At 53.8% G+C, this 19,632-nt stretch overlaps 1 protein-coding gene across 10 annotated transcripts in view; it reads right to left on the bottom strand.

Moving 5' to 3' along the window:
- The window catches only part of ATP11A (ATPase phospholipid transporting 11A), a 122,447-nt gene that overhangs the window by 51,447 nt on the left and 51,368 nt on the right, over positions 1-19,632 (bottom strand). For all 10 annotated transcript variants that reach the window (XR_006215451.1, XR_006215452.1, XM_042980389.1 and 7 more), the window contains exons 2-4: positions 12,865-12,987; positions 4,936-5,025; positions 4,079-4,159 (exon numbers count right to left, since the gene is read on the bottom strand). Coding sequence is in view for 8 of the 10 variants with exons in the window: in XM_042980389.1 (XP_042836323.1) it covers positions 4,079-4,159; positions 4,936-5,025; positions 12,865-12,987 (294 nt within the window). In the remaining 2 variants the exon portion in view is untranslated. The remainder of the gene's footprint in view (positions 1-4,078; positions 4,160-4,935; positions 5,026-12,864; positions 12,988-19,632) is intronic.

The raw sequence follows: 19,632 nt of genomic DNA, 5'->3' as shown, positions 1-19,632 counted from the left end.
ATTCTTCCCTCCAGGAGTTTGGCCCCTGCGTTCTCGTGCCTCCAGTGATCGGGACACACCAGCCCCGACTTTTGCTACAGGGCTCTGAAGTTTCCCCTGTGGGACACGCCTCCTCTGTCTGTGCCAGAGACCACTGGGGTGACCACGCCTGGCTGCCCACCATCAGCACCATGGCCAGGGCCTCAGAGGCGCCGGGACCAGCTCAGGCGGGAGGACCTGGGCAGGGGTCCCCCATGCCCCTTCCTGCAGGCCCAGGCAGAGCCTCACCTGGTTCCCTGCCCCAGGGAGCACATCACAGCCACTGCTGGCAGTGTGACCACAGTGTATGTGTGCAAATGTGTGTGCAGGGGGCTCAGAGGAGAAGGTCTGAGCCACCCCTGGAGGATGCTGATTGGTTGTCCTGTAAGGCAGAGACCACAGCACAGGAGCTGCATGAGGGCTCAGGAGAGACGTGGGTGGGGCAGGGGCTGGGCCAGCCTGGAGAATTGCAGACAGTGTGGGGCAAGCAGAAAACCAGTTGGGAAGGTGGGTGGGTGGCCGTGAAGGGCTCACTCGAGTTGCTGGGGATTTGGACAGAGTTGGCTAGATGCTTGTCAGAAGCCATTTAGCGCCCACCTGGGACTACCCAGGTGCTCCCCGAAGGGGGCTTTCTCAGCTGCAAGGAAAGGCCTTGGATCCCCTACACGTGCCAGTTGGGGTCACTGGGGAAGCAGGGCTGAGGAGGGGAGGGCCGAGGGCCATCCAGAGCAGGAACCAGAGCGTGGAGGAAGGTGAGAAGGAGAGGGGCAGAGGACAGGTGGAGGGGCAGAAAACCAGGTACCCTCAGGAATGAGGTGAGGGGCTCAGGAGGGGGAGAGCTGCATTTGGCAAAGGTGAGGTGGGAGAGCACAGGTACATTTGTGCACCAGGCAGCCCGGCAGCCTGGCAGTCACTGAGCTCCGCCACACGGGGGTCATCACACACCCTCCCACAAACCCTTCGGGGACATGTAGCTGGTGGGGGGGCGGGCACACAGCCTGGAGGGCACGGACACTGGAGGGCACGGGGGGGGGGGCATGCAGCCTCAGGGGGCACAGATCCTGCAGGGGCACAGAGTGCAGGGGGGCACGCAGCCTTAGGGGGCACGGATCCTGGGGGGCACAGAGTGCAGGGAGGCACACAGCCTCAGGGGGCACGGATCCTGGGGGGGGGCACAGAGTGCAGGGGGCACACGGCCTCAGGGGGCACAGATCCTAGGGGGGCACAGAGTGCGGGGGGCACACGGCCTCAGGGGGCACGGATCCTGGGGAGGCACAGAGTGTGGGGGGGCACATGGCCTCAGGGGGCACAGAGTGTGGGGGGCATGCAGCCTCAGGGGGCACGGATCCTGGGGGGCACAGAGTGCGGGGAGGCACGCGGCCTTAGGGGGCACAGATCCTGGGGGGGCACAGAGTGGGGGGGGGGCACACGGCCTCAGGGGGCACGGATCCTGGGAGGCATAGAGTGTTGGGGGGCACACAGCCTCAGGGGGCAGAGGGCCTGTGCTCGTGGAGCCAGGCAGTGGGTCAGGCCGGGAGCCCTTGGAGAGAAGCCATGCGCTGAACCCTGCGGCTCCCCTGCAGGGACTCTGTGGGCCGCGGTGGGTCAGGGAACCACTCCGCCAGCTCTGGGCTCTCTGGGCCTGCATGCAGCTCAGCGGAGCAGGGTCAGATCTCTCCGGGCCTGCTGAGGCCCTGGGTCACGCAGACGGCCGCACGGCAGCAGCTGCGGGCGTGGGCCCCCGCGTGTTCCCCATGGGGTCGGTGCACGCTCATTCTCAGCCAGGGCACTGCGGTGGGCGGACCGCAGGGCGCCACGGCAGCGTGGCAGGCAGTGAAGACCTGGCTGAGCACACGTGCCCCATCCCCTGCCCTTTTCTGAATTTCTTCAAGTGCCTTTAGGAAGCCAGTGCTTCAGGTTTATCTTCCCAGTCCTGATCTGCTGCGCGGTTTTGGCAGGACCTTTGGCGTCCACAGGACCTTGGGACGCCTTCTGCTCCATTTCTGCCTGCCCACAGTCACCACCAGCTTCCAAGAGCCATTGTCCCCTTCCTCTGTGCCCCTCCTGAGGCCCTCTCGTGGGCTCTATACCAGCTACTTGGGGACAAGGATGGTTATTCTCCCGAAAACACACAGAGAAGCAATGGAAACACCTCACTTTACTGCGCCCACCACTCAGAGCAGATCCCGAGAGGTGGTATACACACTCAGCCCCTCTGATCCGCATGCCAACTCCTTCTCTCCCTTCCTCCTCGGAAAGACTCCTTCCCGTCATGGTTTTCCACTTTTCTGACACGTGCGTCATAAACAACTGAAGTGTTTACATGCTTACAAACGCGTGAGGACAACACACCGAGTATTTCCTTTGTAACTGAGTGCGTCACTCAGTGTTACGTCTTCCACACTACGTGGCTACTGCACCAGTAACCTCAATACGTGTAACGAACGTACCGTCTGTTACCTCACTGAAGGACATCTTGTCCCTAGTTTTTCTTCCACAAAGAGGCCTGCAACGAACATCCCAGGACACCTTGTGGGGCCTCCATGCACTCTGAGATGCATATAATACACACCAACTGCACATACTGGACACCCTCGGACTACGGGTCCAACCATTGACAGTTTCTGCCTCATCCATTAGCGCCAAATGGCTTTCTAACATGGCGCCACCACACTGCCATCAGTGGAGAGTGGATGCGTTTCACTACATTATTGTCCCTGGTTGCTCTGCAGGCTTCTACATTTAAAAGCCAATCAAATGGGTATGAAGCAAAATCGTTCTGTTCAAATCTGTATTCCCAGATTACTGAAGACTGAGAAATAAAACGCAAATCAAAACGAAGAAATCCTTAAATGCTGCTCCCAGTTCTGTATTAAAAAAACACTAATGCAGACACTCTCACACTGAGGACCCGCTAGGCCGGCAGAAGACAACCCAGAGGCGTTCTTTACGCACACACACTAGAACCTGATTTCGTTCTACGTCCTTCCTCAGCCTACAGAAAATCACCGCAACACTGGCACCCACTGTCACCCCATGGCTGTTCTCATACCACATCTCATGTAAAGCACATGTTTTGTTTTATTTTTATCTAAAGGATAACACCAGGAAAGCATGGCTTTTTCAGCAAGAATTTGACCACCAATCATTTCACTAGAAGCTGCCATTTTACAAATTATCCAGATCTCCCAAATGGAAGGTTGATGTATCAACACCGAAGTGCAAACATCCTTAGGCTCAAAAGTTTGCAGCAGATACGGAATCTTTATCTGGAGCACATAAAGAATTCTTGCAACTCATCAATAAAAAGATGCTTCAGCCGATTTTAAAATGGGCAAAGGTCCTTTTCTCTGAAGAAGACGTAGAAATGGCCAATAAGCACAGGGAAAGATCCTCAAGATCATTAATCACCAAGGAAATGCAAACCGAAAGTACAAAGAGCTACCTCACCCCCACCACGTGGGAAGTGTGGCCACGACAAGGGTAGACCTCTGGTGGCCAGGGGCTCAGGGAGGGGAACAGCAGAGACTGCTCGTGGCCTCCTTCTGAGGGGATGGGAATTTTCCAGAACCAGACAGTGGCGATGGCTGCAGCACTAACATGGCTACGTGCACGGTGGAAAGAACTGAGGCGTGTTCTTCTGTCTGGGTGGCCCCGGGAGAACAGCCCCCTGCACACGGTGAGTTGGGAGTCAGCACGCTCTGTTAGAAAACTGCATCCCAGACTCTGCACACAGCAGGTGCCTACAGCTCAGACGGCCGACGGTGTGGACAGGCTAAGAAAAGCCTCTAAAAACAGATACCATCTCTGGTTGCTTCTGAATGTGAACACCTTGGCTTCCCCCTCAGACTCACAGGGTGTCACGCTAGCTGCCGCGTTACATAATCTCTCTTATTTTAGCTCAAGTGTCAATCTAAAGCAGTTACCAAAATGAATTGCTAGAACTTGGTTAAATTGCCTACAAACTAGCCAACACAAACCAGATTACTCCGCTTTGGATAAAATGCGATGTTATGTAACAGGGATGGTGATGCCTTCCCTTTTTCTGCAGACTTCTTACCTGTTTGATGGCCGTGACTGTGATGACAAAGAACAGTGGGAGCCCGCTCGTCACTGGGCTCGTGGGGGTGTCAATAATCAACTGCAATTAAAACAGAATTGTAGGGCCATTCTCAAAAACACGCATTACTGACGTTAGACAGACTGGTTGGCCCTGTAACGCCAACGAAAACATTTGCTTTTGCTTATTCCAAATTGTTTTACTGTTACCCACTTTATCCCCCAACCAGAGGTCAATCCGATTGGGGGTTAGTCATCCTGTTTCCTATAAAACCGAGGGTAGTTCGCTCTAGTTAAGGGATCTGCTTAAGGAAACCCTGCCAACAGTGGCAAAGACACAAGTCTGATTCCAGTGCACATTTTAATTTTCTACTCTGCTTTCGGCGCCAGGCTTCAATGACAGTATTTGAATAATTTAACGGTGGGGAAATTCTGTAAGTCCTTCCACTGTATTTCGCGTGACTGAAGAAAATGTGATTGCTATTCTGAAAACGAATTGGACCCACTGTTCCCTGATTTGGACTCTGGTTTTCTCTCCGTTCTCTTCCTCTCTGTGATCTCTTCAGAGCACCCTGTGCACTTGGGAAGGGGCTCCACATAATAAAGCCGAGCCTGGCTGCTGAATTTCTCCTAAAGACCAGGTAAGCTCCTGATTCCCCTCCAGGACGGGAAGGTGGTCACAGCCAAGTCAGAGGGACCAAAACACTTGTCCCTGAAGGAAATGGGTGGGGGACATGTAGATAAGGGCCCCAAGTCCTTGTTCACCCTCCTTAGCAAGCCACAGTTGATCACCTGGGAATGAAAGTCACTTATTTAGAATGTATGAGGTGATAAAAAAAAAAAGTCCGCTGGCCTTACCTGTACCAGAAATATGATAAGAAAGTAAAAGTTGGCTATTCTCCTGAATTGTTCAAATAAGTTCTTGGGTATGAAGTTCCAAAACGTGTACTGTAGAGAAGAAAAAACAAAGAGGTGGCATTGTGATCACATTTTACTCTCTAGTGTTACTCTGCTATACAACGATGGTGCTGGATTTCAAAGCACAAAATGTTTAGATACAAAACTCACCATTCAAAATTTAGACTTTTGTAGCTATTTTATCAATTGGCTGACCGTGAATACGAACTGCTGACACAGAACACGTACCCCAAAAGTAGCACATGAGTTACCCAATCCCAGATAATCTGACATAATACAACGTAGTTTAATGAAAGTTTTACCATTAAGGTCTATTTCATCCCATGTAAACCTGTGACTGTTAAAACATTTATGTTCAGCATTCTTCCCTCCATAGGCTCTCTTTGGTCTTGTGACAGTGTTACTAGCTGGCAACAGGAAGCTACAATAGAAGTCGGCATCACCAGGCGGTCCTGACTGCCTGGAGACATCCCCGAGGCTCAGGTGTCCGGGGTCAGCCCCAGGCGCCTCTCTACATGGAGGGCTTGGAAGGATAGAGAGGGGGGCTGGTCCTGGCCGCCTCCTAATCTCCAGACTTTTGATTTTTCCCCCCCGGAGGAGAATTTCCTCAACTTTTGTGTTGCAAACAGCCATGTCCCAGAGGTCACTAACCTCCAGTAAACACCGAGCTTGATGTTGGTCTGTTAGCTCTGAGTATTCCCAAACCCACCCGTCGGACCCACCCCAGCAACCCTTCCCTTCTGTGTCCTGTCTGATACCAGGCCTTTATGGGCTTTGTGTTTTGCAAATATTTCCTGTCGGTGGCTCGTCTTCTGACTCCCTTAACAGTGTCTTTTGAAGAGCAGGAAAATTTAATTTTAATGCAGCCTAGGTCAGCAGTCTTGTCTCCCACGGCCAGTGCTTCTGGTGCTGTGCCCAAACTCTCATGGCCCTCCCCACGTTGTGTGGATTTTCTCACATGCTACCATCTAGGACTTCCACAGTTCTGTGTTCTACATTTACGTCTATGATCCATTTTGAGTTAATTTTTGTGAATGGTGTAAGATCTATGTTGGACTCATTTTCTGTAAATGGACACCCAGCGGTTTCATCACCTTTTGGGGAAGAGACGGTCTTTACTCCATTGTGTTGCCTTTGCTCCTTTGTCAAAGATTGGTTGACCATCTTACATGGGGGTCCATTTCCAGGCTCTATGCCGGTCCATTGGCCACACTATCCTGAGTGCTATGGCTTGACATCTGGTCTAGATGTTGGGAGGCATCAGCCCTCCAACTTTGTTCTCCTTCAATATTGTGTTGGCTCTCTGGGTTTTTGCCTCTCCGTACAAACTTTGGAATCCGCGTCCTGATGTCCACAAAATAACCTGCTGGGATTCGGATGAGGATTTGGTTGACTGTATAGATTGAGGTGGACAGAACTGACATCTTAATGACGACACTAAGCCTCCCCATCCATGAACACAGAATGTCTCTCCATTCACCTAAATATTTTCTTTTATCACAGTTTTATAGTTTCCCTCACATAGATCTTGTACATATTTTGTTACACATATGTGTTTTTCCGTTTTCTCATGCCAATGTAATGGTGTTTCTAATTGAGAATTCAACTGTTTGCCGCTGGCCGTGCTCTGCTTGTGAGGTTTTGTTGGGATTTTTCTTTGGCATTTTTCTCTGCAGACCATCATGTCACTTGTTAACAGCGGTTTCTTCCTTCCCAAACTGCGTATCTTGTATTCCCTTTCCTTTCTCACTGTTATTAGTGAAGACATCCAGTAAGACACTGAATGGGAACGGCGGCGGGGAAACTTTCACTGTTCTCGATTAGGGTGAAAGCATCTCTTTTTTCATCATTAAGAACGATGTTGGGGCGCCTGAGTGGCTCAGTCGGTTAAGCGTTCGACTTTGGCTCAGGTCACAATCTCACGATTCGTGAGTTCGAGCCCCACATCGGGCTCTGTGCTGAAAGCTTGGAGCCTGGAGCCCACTTCGGATGCTGTGTCTCCCTCTGTCTGCCCCTCCACTGCTTGCACTCTGTCTCTCGCATTGTCTCGAAAATAAACATTAAAAAAAAATCTTTAAAAGAATGACGTTAGCTGCGGGTTTATAATAGATGTTCTTTATCGAGTTGAGGAAATTCTCCTGTGTTCCTGGTTTGCAGAAACTCTACATCATGAATAGGTGCTGTGTTTTGTCAAGGACACACTAGGCTTTCATTTGAGTGCAAACAAACTGAGAACCAAAAAGCAGGTCTCTGGGTCAGGAATGTAGCCGCAGACACTAGCAGAGGGAGGGGAATTTGTGGCTCCATCTTTACCTCGGTTTCTCAACCAGAAACAAACAAACCCCCCCCAAAAAACCAACCCTGACTGCCAGTTCTCCCAAAGTATCAGCAGTGTCTTCTCCGCCCCCACAAAAAACCAACCAAACCAAAAAAACCCAAAAAACAAAAAAACATGATCTGAATTCTTAATTTGCTGCCCTACCTCAGGATACTCTGGCTATTCTATGGAATTCAGAAAGTATTTCCCTGGGGGCGCCTGGGTGGTTCAGTTGGTTAGGCGTCAGACTTTGGCTCAAGTCGTGATCTTGCAGTTTGTGAGTTCGAGCCCCATGTCGGCTCTGTGCTGACAGCTCAGAGCCTGGAGCCTGCTTCCGATTCTGTGTCTCCCTCTTTCTCTCTGCCTCTCCCCCACTCATGCTGTCTCTCTCTCTCTCTCTCTTTCTCTCTCAAAAATAAACATAAAAAAAATTTTTTTTTAAAAGAAAGTATTTCCTCTTTATTCTACTGGAAAACACATGGCCTTTGGGGTCAGACCCATATCAAACCCTGGTCCTGACACCTAAAACTCCAGTAAACTTTACTGAATTATTTGAATTATTTAAGGACTGTGTTCCAGTTTTTTTCACGTGTAAAGTAAGTACCACAGCACACACCCAGAAAGAATGCGGCAGGGATCACAGTTCTGGCTCCAACTGGCAGTAAAAAAATAACAGGGACATTAAAATTGTATAGCTTGACAAACAATACAAACACAATCTTCTTAAATTTTTAAGAAAGATATATATTTTTTTCTCTTAAATGGGCCATAATGAGTCAGTTACTTTCCACTAACTTTTAAAAGGAGATGAAAAGAAACAGAAGTTCGTATGCAGGAACAGCATTTACGTCTCATGTCCGTGTTTCTGTGACCAGCCTAGAAGGATCCTTTGTTCTTCACGGATTTCCTGACCCAAAATGGAGCTGTCTTCAAGGCCCTACCCTGTGAAACCAACCTCATTTCCCAGCCCGTACTGACTGCCCGCCAGTTAACCAAAAACTTCCCCAAATACTTGTAATGTGTTACTTGGTAGCAAAGTCACATGAATGGAAAAAGGTCCTCCTGGAAACCCCATCCTCCACCTACCGAAAAATCGAAAGATGAAAATCAAATGCTGTAGAGGACGTGCCTCACCAAGTGTGGGGTAGAAAGTGGACGCAGAGATGAAGCCAGCACTGCCGCCCGGGGACAGCCACTGACACTGGTGAGAAGGATGTCAGCGATTATCACATCACTGACTTTTTACATATTTTTGAAAGTTTCCACCTTAGAAAGTTTTCATCTTACGTATAAGAAAATAAAACAGAGTGTCATCCACTGCAATCCTTCCAAGTGGGGAGTTTCGTGAAGCCTGGAATGCTACGTGTATATCTGGTCTTGTCCCGTTTTAATGCTACCGTTTCTGGACTCCTTATGGCTTCCCAGATTCTAGAGTGCAAGGGAAGCAGCCCAGATTTGGGCTTGAAAGCCACTTACATGATTGCTGAATTCTAATCAGGCAGGAGAGGCCACACGGCAGCTCAGACATTACACTTTGTAATCTTCTTACCGCGTGGGATAAATTACTATAATAAGTCATTACCGCAGATGGTTAATGTGGTTGAAAGGAGGGTCACTAACTCCTGATGGTGTGTGACAGGGTGAAAACCCGTGAAATCATTTAAGTGCGTGTGACTGTGCAAACGGGTCAGCACCATGTGGACAGAAACCGTAAAACGGGCATCTGACAACACGTAAGAGCCGACGAGCTGCAGACGGCTTCATCTTTGTTAAACAGTGGGTGTGGAGAGTGTGGACACGGGCAGGATGTCACGTGCGACTCAGACCTTCCACGGCATCAAGCGCCAGCTCCCCGACCCAGTCCACAGACTGCAGGTGCCTGGTGTCGGCTGTGCCAGAATGAAGTCCTCGCCTTGCCCCTGCAGACCCTGCGAGGAGTCCTGAGTCCCACAGGACGGCCCCTGCTCTCACCTCTGTCACGTCACGGACACCGAGCACCATGGTGCGTGTGCCCCATGTCACAGACACCTCCCGAGCACCCGGGTCTGTCTGTGGTGGTGGCCATGGTTCTATTTCCGCCGGGAGTGTGGCTCAGGACAAAACACAGCCTGCCGGTCTGTCCCAGTCATGGCCAGGAAGAAAAGTCTGGACAAGCCCCGCACCGCTCTCTACCCCAGACGGGAACACATGGACAGCACCACGCGGTCCTGACTGTCAGGTGCCTCAGAGCGGCTCCCCCACCGTGCTGTCTTGACGGCCCTGACGCCGCCCCGCAGGCCAAGCGAAGCTCCGTGGAAGGAAATCCACACGTGGAGCTGGGCTCTCTTTCTCTCTCTCACTCACGGCTGGGAGAACAGGACGTGGAAACAAGTCATGCCCGACTGGGGTCATTAGGGTTACACGCTGAGCAGACAGTGTGTTGGGCCGGCAGGAGGCGGTGCCAGGCCTGTGGACATGAGGGTCAGGGTCAGGCTCGCTGCTAAGGCTTGGTTGCGGGCCCTGTTCTCAAGCTGTTCCTCCTCCAAGGGGCTGGGCTCCTGCATGGCGGTGGCATCACGAGGTTGCTGTGGAGCAGACACAATGCTCTCACAAGTCCTAGGACCACCGTCTGCCCACGTGTGACTGGCAGACGCCATCCTCCCTGGCCAAAAGTCACAAGTGATGCAGCTTTCTCGAAAGTACGCAGTGACCGCATAGCCTCAGCCTAGTATCAGATTTGTGGCGTCCCGAGGGCAAACTGGGGGCCACATGGATGTTGTGTCCCATGTACAACCTTATGGAACTGATGAGGCAGCACCCGACCTTATCCCAAAGCCGGCCGGATCCACTCATGCTCGAGCTCAAGTCCTGGGCACGGGGCTCTATGTGTCGTCAGAAGGAAAGGAAAAGGGATGTGCTGGGGACTCAGTTCTTGCTTCTGCTTCATCCCAGGCCCCTGCCCAGTGTGTCTCCCCCAGAAAGGAAACGGAACTCCAATCACTGCCGACGTAGCACCGGCACTGCCGGGAAAGCACGGCGAGCTTGGCAATTTTGCCCCTGGTGTAACTTTTCACACAATAAAAGCTCTCTGATTAAATGCAATCAGGCTTACTGAGTGGAGACTTCTGTGCGTGGAAGAAGTCTTGCCCAGCAGTCTTTTCTTCTGACAGAAATGTTTTCTTCCCAAGGAAACACACATACGTTACAGCAAACATTCTCCAGAACTGTTATAAACTCAGGTTTTACAAATTCAGTTCTTTTTCCCATATGTTCTGAGCCATCTTTTTGTTTTTAATATTTATTTGTTTTTGAGAGAGAGAGACAGAGAGACAGCACGAGCGGGGGAGGGGCAGAGAGCGAGGGAAACACAGAATCTGAAGCAGGCTCCAGGCTCCCAGCTGTCGGCACAGAGCCCGATGAGGGGCTTGAACTCACAAACGGTGAGATCATGGCCTGAATGGGGTCTGATGTTTAACCGAGTGAGCCACCCAGGTGCCCTGTTCTGAGGTATTCCAGGCCCTGTTCTTTTTTTTTTTTTTTTTTTTTTTTAATATATGAAATTTACTGTCAAATTGGTTTCCATACAACACCCAGTGCTCATCCCAAAAGGTGCCCTCCTCAATACCCATCACCCACCCTGCCCTCCCTCTCACCCTGCCCTCCCTCCCACCCCCCATCAACCCTCAGTTTGTTCTCAGTTTTTAACAGTCTCTAATGCTTTGGCTCTCTCCCACTCTAACCTCTTTTTTTTTTTTTTTTTCCTTCCCCTCCCCCATGGGTTTCTGTTATGTTTCTCAGGATCCACATAAGAGTGAAACCATATGGTATCTGTCTTTCTCTGTATGGCTTATTTCACTTAGCATCACACTCTCCAGTTCCATCCATGTTGCTACAAAAGGCCATATTTCATTTTTTCTCATTGCCACGTAGTATTCCATTGTGTATATAAACCACAATTTCTTTATCCATTCATCAGTTGATGGACATTTAGGCTCTTTCCACAATTTGGCTATTGTTGAGAGTGCCGCTATAAACATTGGGGTACAGGTGCCCCTATGCATCAGTACTCCTGTATCCCTTGGGTAAATTCCTAGCAGTGCTATTGCTGGGTCATAGGGTAGGTCTATTTTTAATTTTCTGAGGAACCTCCACACTGCTTTCCAGAGCGGCTGCACCAATTTGCATTCCCACCAACAGTGCAAGAGGGTTCCTGTTTCTCCACATCCTCTCCAGCATCTATAGTCTCCTGATTTCTTCATTTTGGTCCAGGCCCTGTTCTGAGGGGTTCCTGCCGTCGTCAGGAACCGAGGCAGCGTGGGGGCCCCGGTGCGGGAAGGGCAGGGGACAGTGGGTGCCACTGCAGGGGGAGCAAAGGCGGCAACTCATAGAGCGTGGAAAGACAGGACACCTCAAAGTCACCGCAGGAGTATTTGAAAGGAACAAATGGAAATAATATATTGGCTGTGACACTCGAATCAGGACAGAGTCGGGAACGGCATTTAGAAATCACCGAGTCTGGTTCTCTCCCCTGAAAACAGTGACAGGGGTGCTGGTCATAAACAAGCCTCCTTCAGCATCCAGCTACCTTCTACCATATGCCTCAAGCAGGCCCTCAGACCACCCCAACCAGGTGCTTTGTTTTCCAGAAGGTTCTTCCGCTCAGTCCTGGGCAGAACTTTCCACACCAACCCGAAGGGATGGGGGCTAGGACTCTCAGGCCAGGCTTTGTCCCTGGAGGGGGAAACCAGCCGAGGCGGGGAGCCATCGGCGGCCGAAGGGCCTGACAAATGTCCCGGGATGGACACTGGGCAGCGTGGGCGGTTTCGTGGCGCCACCTCGACGCGCTCACACGGCACCCGGGTCGTTTCCAGTGCACTTCCCTGACTCTCGGTGCGCCTGTACTGCACAGGGGCTGACTGTTAAGAATCGTTAGAGTCCTGTTTAGGGGGGGCAAGTGGGGGGTCTCTAGTGAGAGAGCCACCTGAGACTATCGGGTTCACACAGGTCCCGCTGCCAACACCTGCCTGGGAGCCTCCTGTCACTTATCCGGCTGGGCAACAACATGCCACACTCATCGCTTGGGATTTTCCTGATGAGCAACTCTGGTGACTAAACCTATTATGGCTGTTGTCATTACTGTTGTTTTCTGTGGCAGTTTTAAATAAAATAGTTCCATTAAAAAAACTGCCTTAAAGAGAAAGGCTTGTCTGTTCTCAAGTCTTCTTAATTTCAGATGCTCTGATAGTTAAAAAAAAAAAATGTGCTACGTCCCCCACACAGATGTGCGCACGGGGACATGCGCCCGGGATCACGTGTGTCCCCCACACGGATGTGTGCACCAGGACACACAGGCACGTGGCCAGCCAACACACACATGGCAGAAGCAGGCCTTGTATGCCCTGGGGTGATTAAAGGGAGGTGACGGGAATGCGGTCTGTCACCGGCTGTGGGGACAGGCGTGGGACACGCGTACCAGCCCCACGTGGACACCCACCACAGCGCCGGGTGGCAGGCAGCAGCGTGGCGATAGCCCCGGGAGGAGGGCGGGTACCCGCCACAGGGACACAGCTCACCTTGGAGGAGACGATTCTGTTGTCGGGGTGTCTCTGCGGGATGTAGGCCTCAGCACCTGGGGGGGGCTCCCTGTGCCCCACGTAGATGGTCCGGCTGTCCACGCAGTTCTCCTCGCCAGCACACTGCGGAGAACAGAACGCCGTCAGCACAGGTGACGGCCCCTCTGCGGAGCGCAAGCTGTAAGGCGCGTCCTCGCTCATGGGAAGAGCGGGCTCCCGTCACTCTACCCCTACGGGCTAAGTTCCTCAAGGAACTGGGCCGAGCCAGGCGGTCTGCACCCGAAAGGGAAGCCCTTACAAGCTGGTGGTCACGGGAACGAACGTGGCTGGGCTCATACGCAGACAGAAGGCCCAGCACGGTCCCGACGCTTCCAACAGGAAAGGCAGCCCCCTTAGAAACGTGGTGGTGGGTCTTTAACGAGAGGGTAAAACTGTGAGTTCACGATGGAGCTGCTGAGCCGTTTCGGGTCCCCCTGCTCAAGGGCCCTCCTGGGAAGACAGGAGGCCGGCGTCTGACTCTACTATTCAGTATCACGTGCGCGAGGCACCCGGTAAATGTCTTCTGACAGGAGAACCTTTAAAACACCGAACCAGACCCTGTGCCTTCAGCACGGAGGTGCCTATGACACTGCAGCCACAGATGAGAGACTAAAATGCAGCCCCATACAGCAGCCCACCCCCGGGTCCTGGCACCCCCAAGACAAGCAGTCCAGCCCAGATCCTGGGACCCCCACCTGGCAGCCCAGCCCTGGGTCCTGGCCCCCCCATACAGCAGCCCAGCCCCAGGTTCTGGTCCCCCCCCTAAGACCAGCAGCCCTGCCCCGGGTTCTGGTCCCCCCCACCAAGACCAGCAGCCCTGCCCCGGATTCTGGTCCCTTTAGACCAGCAGCCAAGCCCCGGGTCCTGGGACCCCCAGAATGGCAGCCCAGCCCTGGGTCCTGGGACCCCCATATAGCAGCCCAGTCCTGAGTCCCGGGACCCCCAATACAGCAGCCCAGTCCCAGGTCCTGGGACCCCCCCCATATAGCAGCCCAGCCCTGGGTCCTGGTCCCCTCCATACAACAGCCCAGACCCGGGTTCTGGTCCTGCCAGACCGGCAGCCCAGCCCCAGGTCCCGGAACCCCCAGACCGGCAGCCCAGCCCCGGGTCCTGGGACCCCAGACTGGCAGCCCAGCCCCAGGTCCTGGGACCCCCAGACCAGCAGCCCAGCCCCAGGTCCTGGCCTCACACTCCGTCAGCCTGTTGGGGTACAGTGAGCCATGGGGGGAGGAGGTGGGAACACCAGCACTGCAGAAGGTCAGGGTGACGGGACAGGAAGAAAGGCGGGTCAGGTCACAGCTCCAACTCAGCTGTCACTGAGACATTGGCCTCAGGCAGCCTCACGGCCCCTGAGGACAGTGACAGCCCCTCACTCATGGTGGCTGACGAGGAATGAAAGCGGGAAACGGAAAACAGGAGCGGGAAGAGAACCACACGGCTGTGGGGAGCCAGAGTGTTCCGCCGGGCGCGGTGCCCACCCTCGCTTGTGGAGCCAGGTGGACGGGGTCGCACAGGCCAGCAGTGTCCCTATGGGCTGAGGCGAGGACAGCCTCACGTCACACTGTTTTGCTCTTGTTGCTTGCGTGGCATGGCGCGGGCCTACCTCCCAGCTTCGTGCGGTCAGAAGTCTACAGATGTGCCCCCAGCACCGCGGGGTCCACAGTAGCCGCCCGCACGCACTTTCCCCCCGTGCCTTCTCTAGGGCCTGGCTTTGCCGGATGTCCACGCGGTCTGAGGGCAGAGACCGACTTGGTCCCCAGAACTCCACCCGTTTCCAGAGACATGCAGCAGGGACATGCGAAATGGTGCAAGATCGCCGGAAGGAATGGGCTGGGCCCCCAAACTGGCAGGAACTCAGATGTGGCGCCCCAGGAGCCCACGATGCAAGGGCCAGGCCATGTCCCCGCCGCCCACGGCCTTTTCCGCTGCTTCCCCGTCCAGGTGAGGCCACGAGTAACGGGTGCTGACACAGCAGCATAAGAGCTTTACACACAAATCTAAGTCCCGGATATCCCTTCATGCTGAAGACACAGCCGCGGATGCTTCTCATTCCCACGGATTCCGGAACTTACGCTGAAAAGGAACACATAATAGGGGAACCGGAAAGGAAAGAAAAGCATTAAAACATGACTTGTAACACAAAAATGAGAACCCCGGGGGCCCTGCTCCTACTTCAAAGCCAGCTGCTAGGCTTCAGCCACAACACCGACTCTGGAAGCCCCGATCCTCCCAAACAGGGGACGTGTCTGCGGTGCGTGGAGGGGGGGTCTCCTAGCCGCGTCCAGCCCACGACTTTACCTACTGCACATCGGGACACTATGTCCACCTGTGGGACAAGACCAGCCCAGAAAAGTGAACACCAACAAGCACTGGGGCAACAAAAAACCCATTTGGGAGCGAGCCACGTACTTACTAGATGAAAACTAGGCTGTGCATAAGGAAGCTACATTCATGCTGTTCCCCAAGGAACAAAAAGAAGCAATGACCCACAAGCTTCAGCCAGACCTGCTGCTTCTACAAATAGACTACGAGTCGGTGGTGACGTTCTGCTTCCGGCTGACTCTGCTCACCAAGTGGTCAGTGTAATAGTGCCCAAGGAGGGACACCAGGGAACGGCGCTTACAAGGGGTCTCGTGTGTGGCCCTGACACGCAGGAAGCGTCTTTGGGTTCAGACCAAGACCCAGGTGAGTTCCGCATGCTGTTCTCTGCAAAAATGTCCAATTCTGAGGAAGCTAAGACCAGGTGTGCAAAACATATAGACAACACATCCAACAAGACGTCCCCGGAGAAAGCGGTTCACGATCACGCCCACATCATGCGTGTGCCCTGCAGCTGACCGGCCCTGTGACTATGGACGTGTGATTCAACATTTCTGTGTCCGCTTCGTCAGCAATCCTCTGCTACTCTGCACACTTAGTACCTATTAGCCCCAATTACACAATTTCTTTTTTTTAACGTATGTTTATTTTTGAGGGGGAGGGACAGAGAGAGAAGGAGACACAGGATCCACAGCGGGCTCTGTGCTAACAGCAGCGTCTGACACAGGGCTTGAACTCACGAACCGTGAGAACGTGACCTGAGCTGAAGTTGTTTGCCTAACTGACTGAGCCACCTTGGCGCCCCTCGCCGGTCTTGAACCAAGTATGCGTCACCTGGTCTGTTCTGCAACTCTGCTGAACACAAAAAGGCAATTCTGTCACTGGGAGCCCTGAGAATGAAGGTGGGGGTTGTCACAAAACCTCCCGAGGGCAGGAAGACGGACACGCCAGCCTCTCTTTCTAGGGACTCGTCTTGGATGGGACGCCCTCCGTGACATGAACCCTGGAGCCCTGGAGATGGCCAGGGACACTCAGCAGCAGTACAGGCTCCAACACTGATCGTTCCTTGTCAGTGCCCTGGCTGCACAGGGGGCACCTGCACGCCCACAAAGGCCAGCTCCAAGCCCACTCTAAAGTGTGCACCTGACCTGTGCAGCAGGCCCCAGTGTCCTCGTGCCTCCAAGAGGCAAACCCCACCCCTGTGCTGTACTCACCGAGAGCACGGAGGCCCCCCGCCCCCCCCTCCCCCCCGCTGCCTGGCGGGTCAGAGGGGGAAGGAGTCTCTTCCTATTTCCACATGAATGAGATTGTCACCTACAGGAACAAGGGGGCAAACGCCTAAAACTACAACAGGGGGCGGGGGGCAGGGGGCTCGGTGAAACTGTTGGGTGCAGGCTGCTCCAGGTGGGCATGCTGTTCCAGAAACGAGGCACCAGGAGGAACTACAAACAAGGAAGCCTCCTCAGCAGCGAGCAAGACCGGAGAGCAGAACCCCCGCATGCCATGGGGCTCGGCTCTCTCAACCTGCCTACCCACTGGCAAATCCGGGTGTGAACGATGCGTCCTCTGAGGTGATGGCACAGTGCCCTGCGGGTCACATGCCCCGGAGGGCTCAGCGCTTCTGTCCCACTGAGCTGGGAATAAAAAGTCCCACCTTTGTTCCACGGCACAGAAAACAATGCAGACAAATTGACCGTTTCACTAACATACGCAGTACATTTACGTCCAATCTGGAAAGATGCAGGCAGATGGTGCAGTTTATTCCAGCAGACCGTGTGTCACTAATGGGCTCTTACGATGTTGGTTGTTGTGTGAACGTATTCTCTTACACAGAAAGGGTGTTAAATCCCGAACACGTGTAGCCATGACTCGGTGGACAGAAAGCTTATGGCAACACAGCAAACCCTCCGTCGTCCACTTCTGACCTTGATAAAGCAGCTGACTCTGAAACGGTTAAATTCACCAGAGATCTGACATCCAGTCCATTCACATCACTGAACGGATATTCAGACAAGCCGGGAGGCAACAGAGCACATTGGACGTTCACCATCACGAGTGGGTGTGAGGTACAAATCGGAACCACGAGGACACCGCACTTCACGCCGCCCCCATCCCCCGCCACCGGGGCAGGTGCAGGGGGCTGGGGCCTCACCATCATGGCGGGATAGTGGAGGGGACAGTCCGCCACTTCCCCAGGAGGGTGAAGGTGGAGTCCCCAAGCGACACAGAGATCCCACCCCTGGTTTTGCACCAAGAGAAGCGAAAGCGCAGGTCCACATAAGCACGTACACACACGTGTGTCCACAGCAGCATCATTCACAACAGCCGAACAGTGGAAACAACCTGAATGTCAACCGCCCACACAATGGACTTACTACGCAGCCATGAAAAGAGCACGCGCTATAGCACGGGTGAACCCTGAAAATGCACGTAAGGGAGAGAAGCCGAGAGAAAAGGCCATGTGCTGTAGGGTTCCATTCATGCAAACTGTCTAGGACATGCAAGTCCAGAGAGACAGGGCTTGCCAAGGGCTGGACAAGTGACCACGGGTGGTTTCTTCTGGAGGAAAATGTTCTGACTGGGGGCATAGCGGGCGCACAGCACTGGGAACACGTTCCAGCAGACACCGATGAGTGTCCACGCAGAAGGGTGGCCCCTGGGGTGGGTGGGTTACACGTCACTGGCAATGACCGATATACACGCTTGAGCGAGTGGCATGCGGCCACATGCACACGAGGTCGCCACTTGTCATTCCGGGAACACGTGGGGAGTGCCATGGTCAAGGGTCACGCAGCTCGTGCACACACCCACCACACGCACAGTCCTGTGGCTCCAGCTCGTCCTCCTTCGTCCTCTTAGTGGGAGAGGCTGTGCTTGTGTCTGAACCTTTTTCCCCTTTCCAGCATTCCCCGCAGATTCTACAAACAGAAACCTTGTAGGAAGTGAGAAATCCAGCAGGGGGCATGACACAGTGGGATTCATACAAAAGACCTCATGTCTGTGGTGCCTGGTTCGTGCTCTGTATGAGCCCTCATGTCTGTGGGCAGATGATGAGTCACCCCGGTGATGCAGGGGGTGTGCATCTCCCGTGCACCCCTGAGAGCCACAGCCTCAGACAAGACCTGTCAATGCTGCTCCCCTGGGGGCCCCAGTGGCAGGTACAGGGCAGGGGCTTTGGAAGCTGTAAAGCTGGACCACCGGATCTCACCGGACCTGCAGTGGCCAGAGCCCCAAGGCACCTGCTCAGAATCCGAACCTGCTCACCTGCCTGTCACAGGCAGGCATGTCTGCAGAAGCTGTGGGTGGGCGGGGGCAGCGCTAAACATGCCTGTCAGCTTCTCCTGTGACCGTCACATGGCCAGAAGGGAGCAGACAGGGAGGATGTCGAAAGGTCGGGGAAGGAAGAGGGTCTGCAGGGAGCCCGCAGGCAGTAGCCCTGGGGCCCCGGAGTCTCCTGGAAGATTCCGCGTGAGGCTGGAGGACACAGTCTTCCTGGAGCCGGTGGAGAGAGCACGTGCAGACAGCAGGAAGAGAAGCGAGGTGCAACCACTGCCACCCCCCCCCCCCCCCCGGCCAGCCCAGGAGCGGAGACAGCCCCACCCTCCCAGAAGGCAGCCGCTTTGAGAAAGGGTCACTGCAATGTCACGAGACGAGAGCCATGTAGAAACTGTCAGAGCCGCTCTCTGAACGCTGACCCAGCTCTCCGAACAGCCTGCAGGGCTCCTTCCTTTGATCCTTCTTTTCTAAAGATAGTTCTGACATTGGGGTTGAACCTCTGCTGCCTGAAAATCCCAGACATGTACAGGTTCATGTGTGTGGTGGCACTCTCTCTGACAGTATGGTGCCTGTATCCGGCGGCCGAGGGCCTCGGAGACAGGCCGACCACAGGCTACACTCTTCATGATTGCCGCAGTCCTCTCGGCCCAAGTGACACTCGGTTCCATGAGATCCAGGGTGCAGGCTTGAGTGTGTCCTGAGGCATTCAGTTAGATCCTGACTCCTGTCTCCTGGACCCCCAAGCACTCCTATCTTCAAGCAGACTTTGCTAGAACCCGCCACTTGACAGGGAGCAATCCCAAACCAAGGGCTACCGCCATGTGGGCCTGGACCCCAACAGGAAGACATCAAAACGGTCAGCAGAATGGCTTAAACAGGGTTCGGTGTCAACTGTCTTCTTGAAAATGAGTGATGACACTAGACTAGGTGACCGCGTGGCCTTGCCCACAACTAACAAAAGGATCAATGGAGCAGAGCAGCGACTCTGAGGTCAGGCAAAGGCCAGGCCACCAAAGACTCTCCTGCAATTAAGTGTGTGATCCTGGTGAGAAAAGGAAGGGTCCAGGCCCCGTCCTGTCCATTCACTGATTGTGCCATGTGGACAGACAGTGGAGTGTCAAGGACGGACTGACA

Source organism: Panthera tigris, chromosome A1, assembly GCF_018350195.1.
Source record: "Panthera tigris isolate Pti1 chromosome A1, P.tigris_Pti1_mat1.1, whole genome shotgun sequence".
Taxonomy (NCBI): Eukaryota; Metazoa; Chordata; class Mammalia; order Carnivora; family Felidae; genus Panthera; species Panthera tigris.
This window is presented reverse-complemented; position numbering and strand designations above follow the sequence as displayed.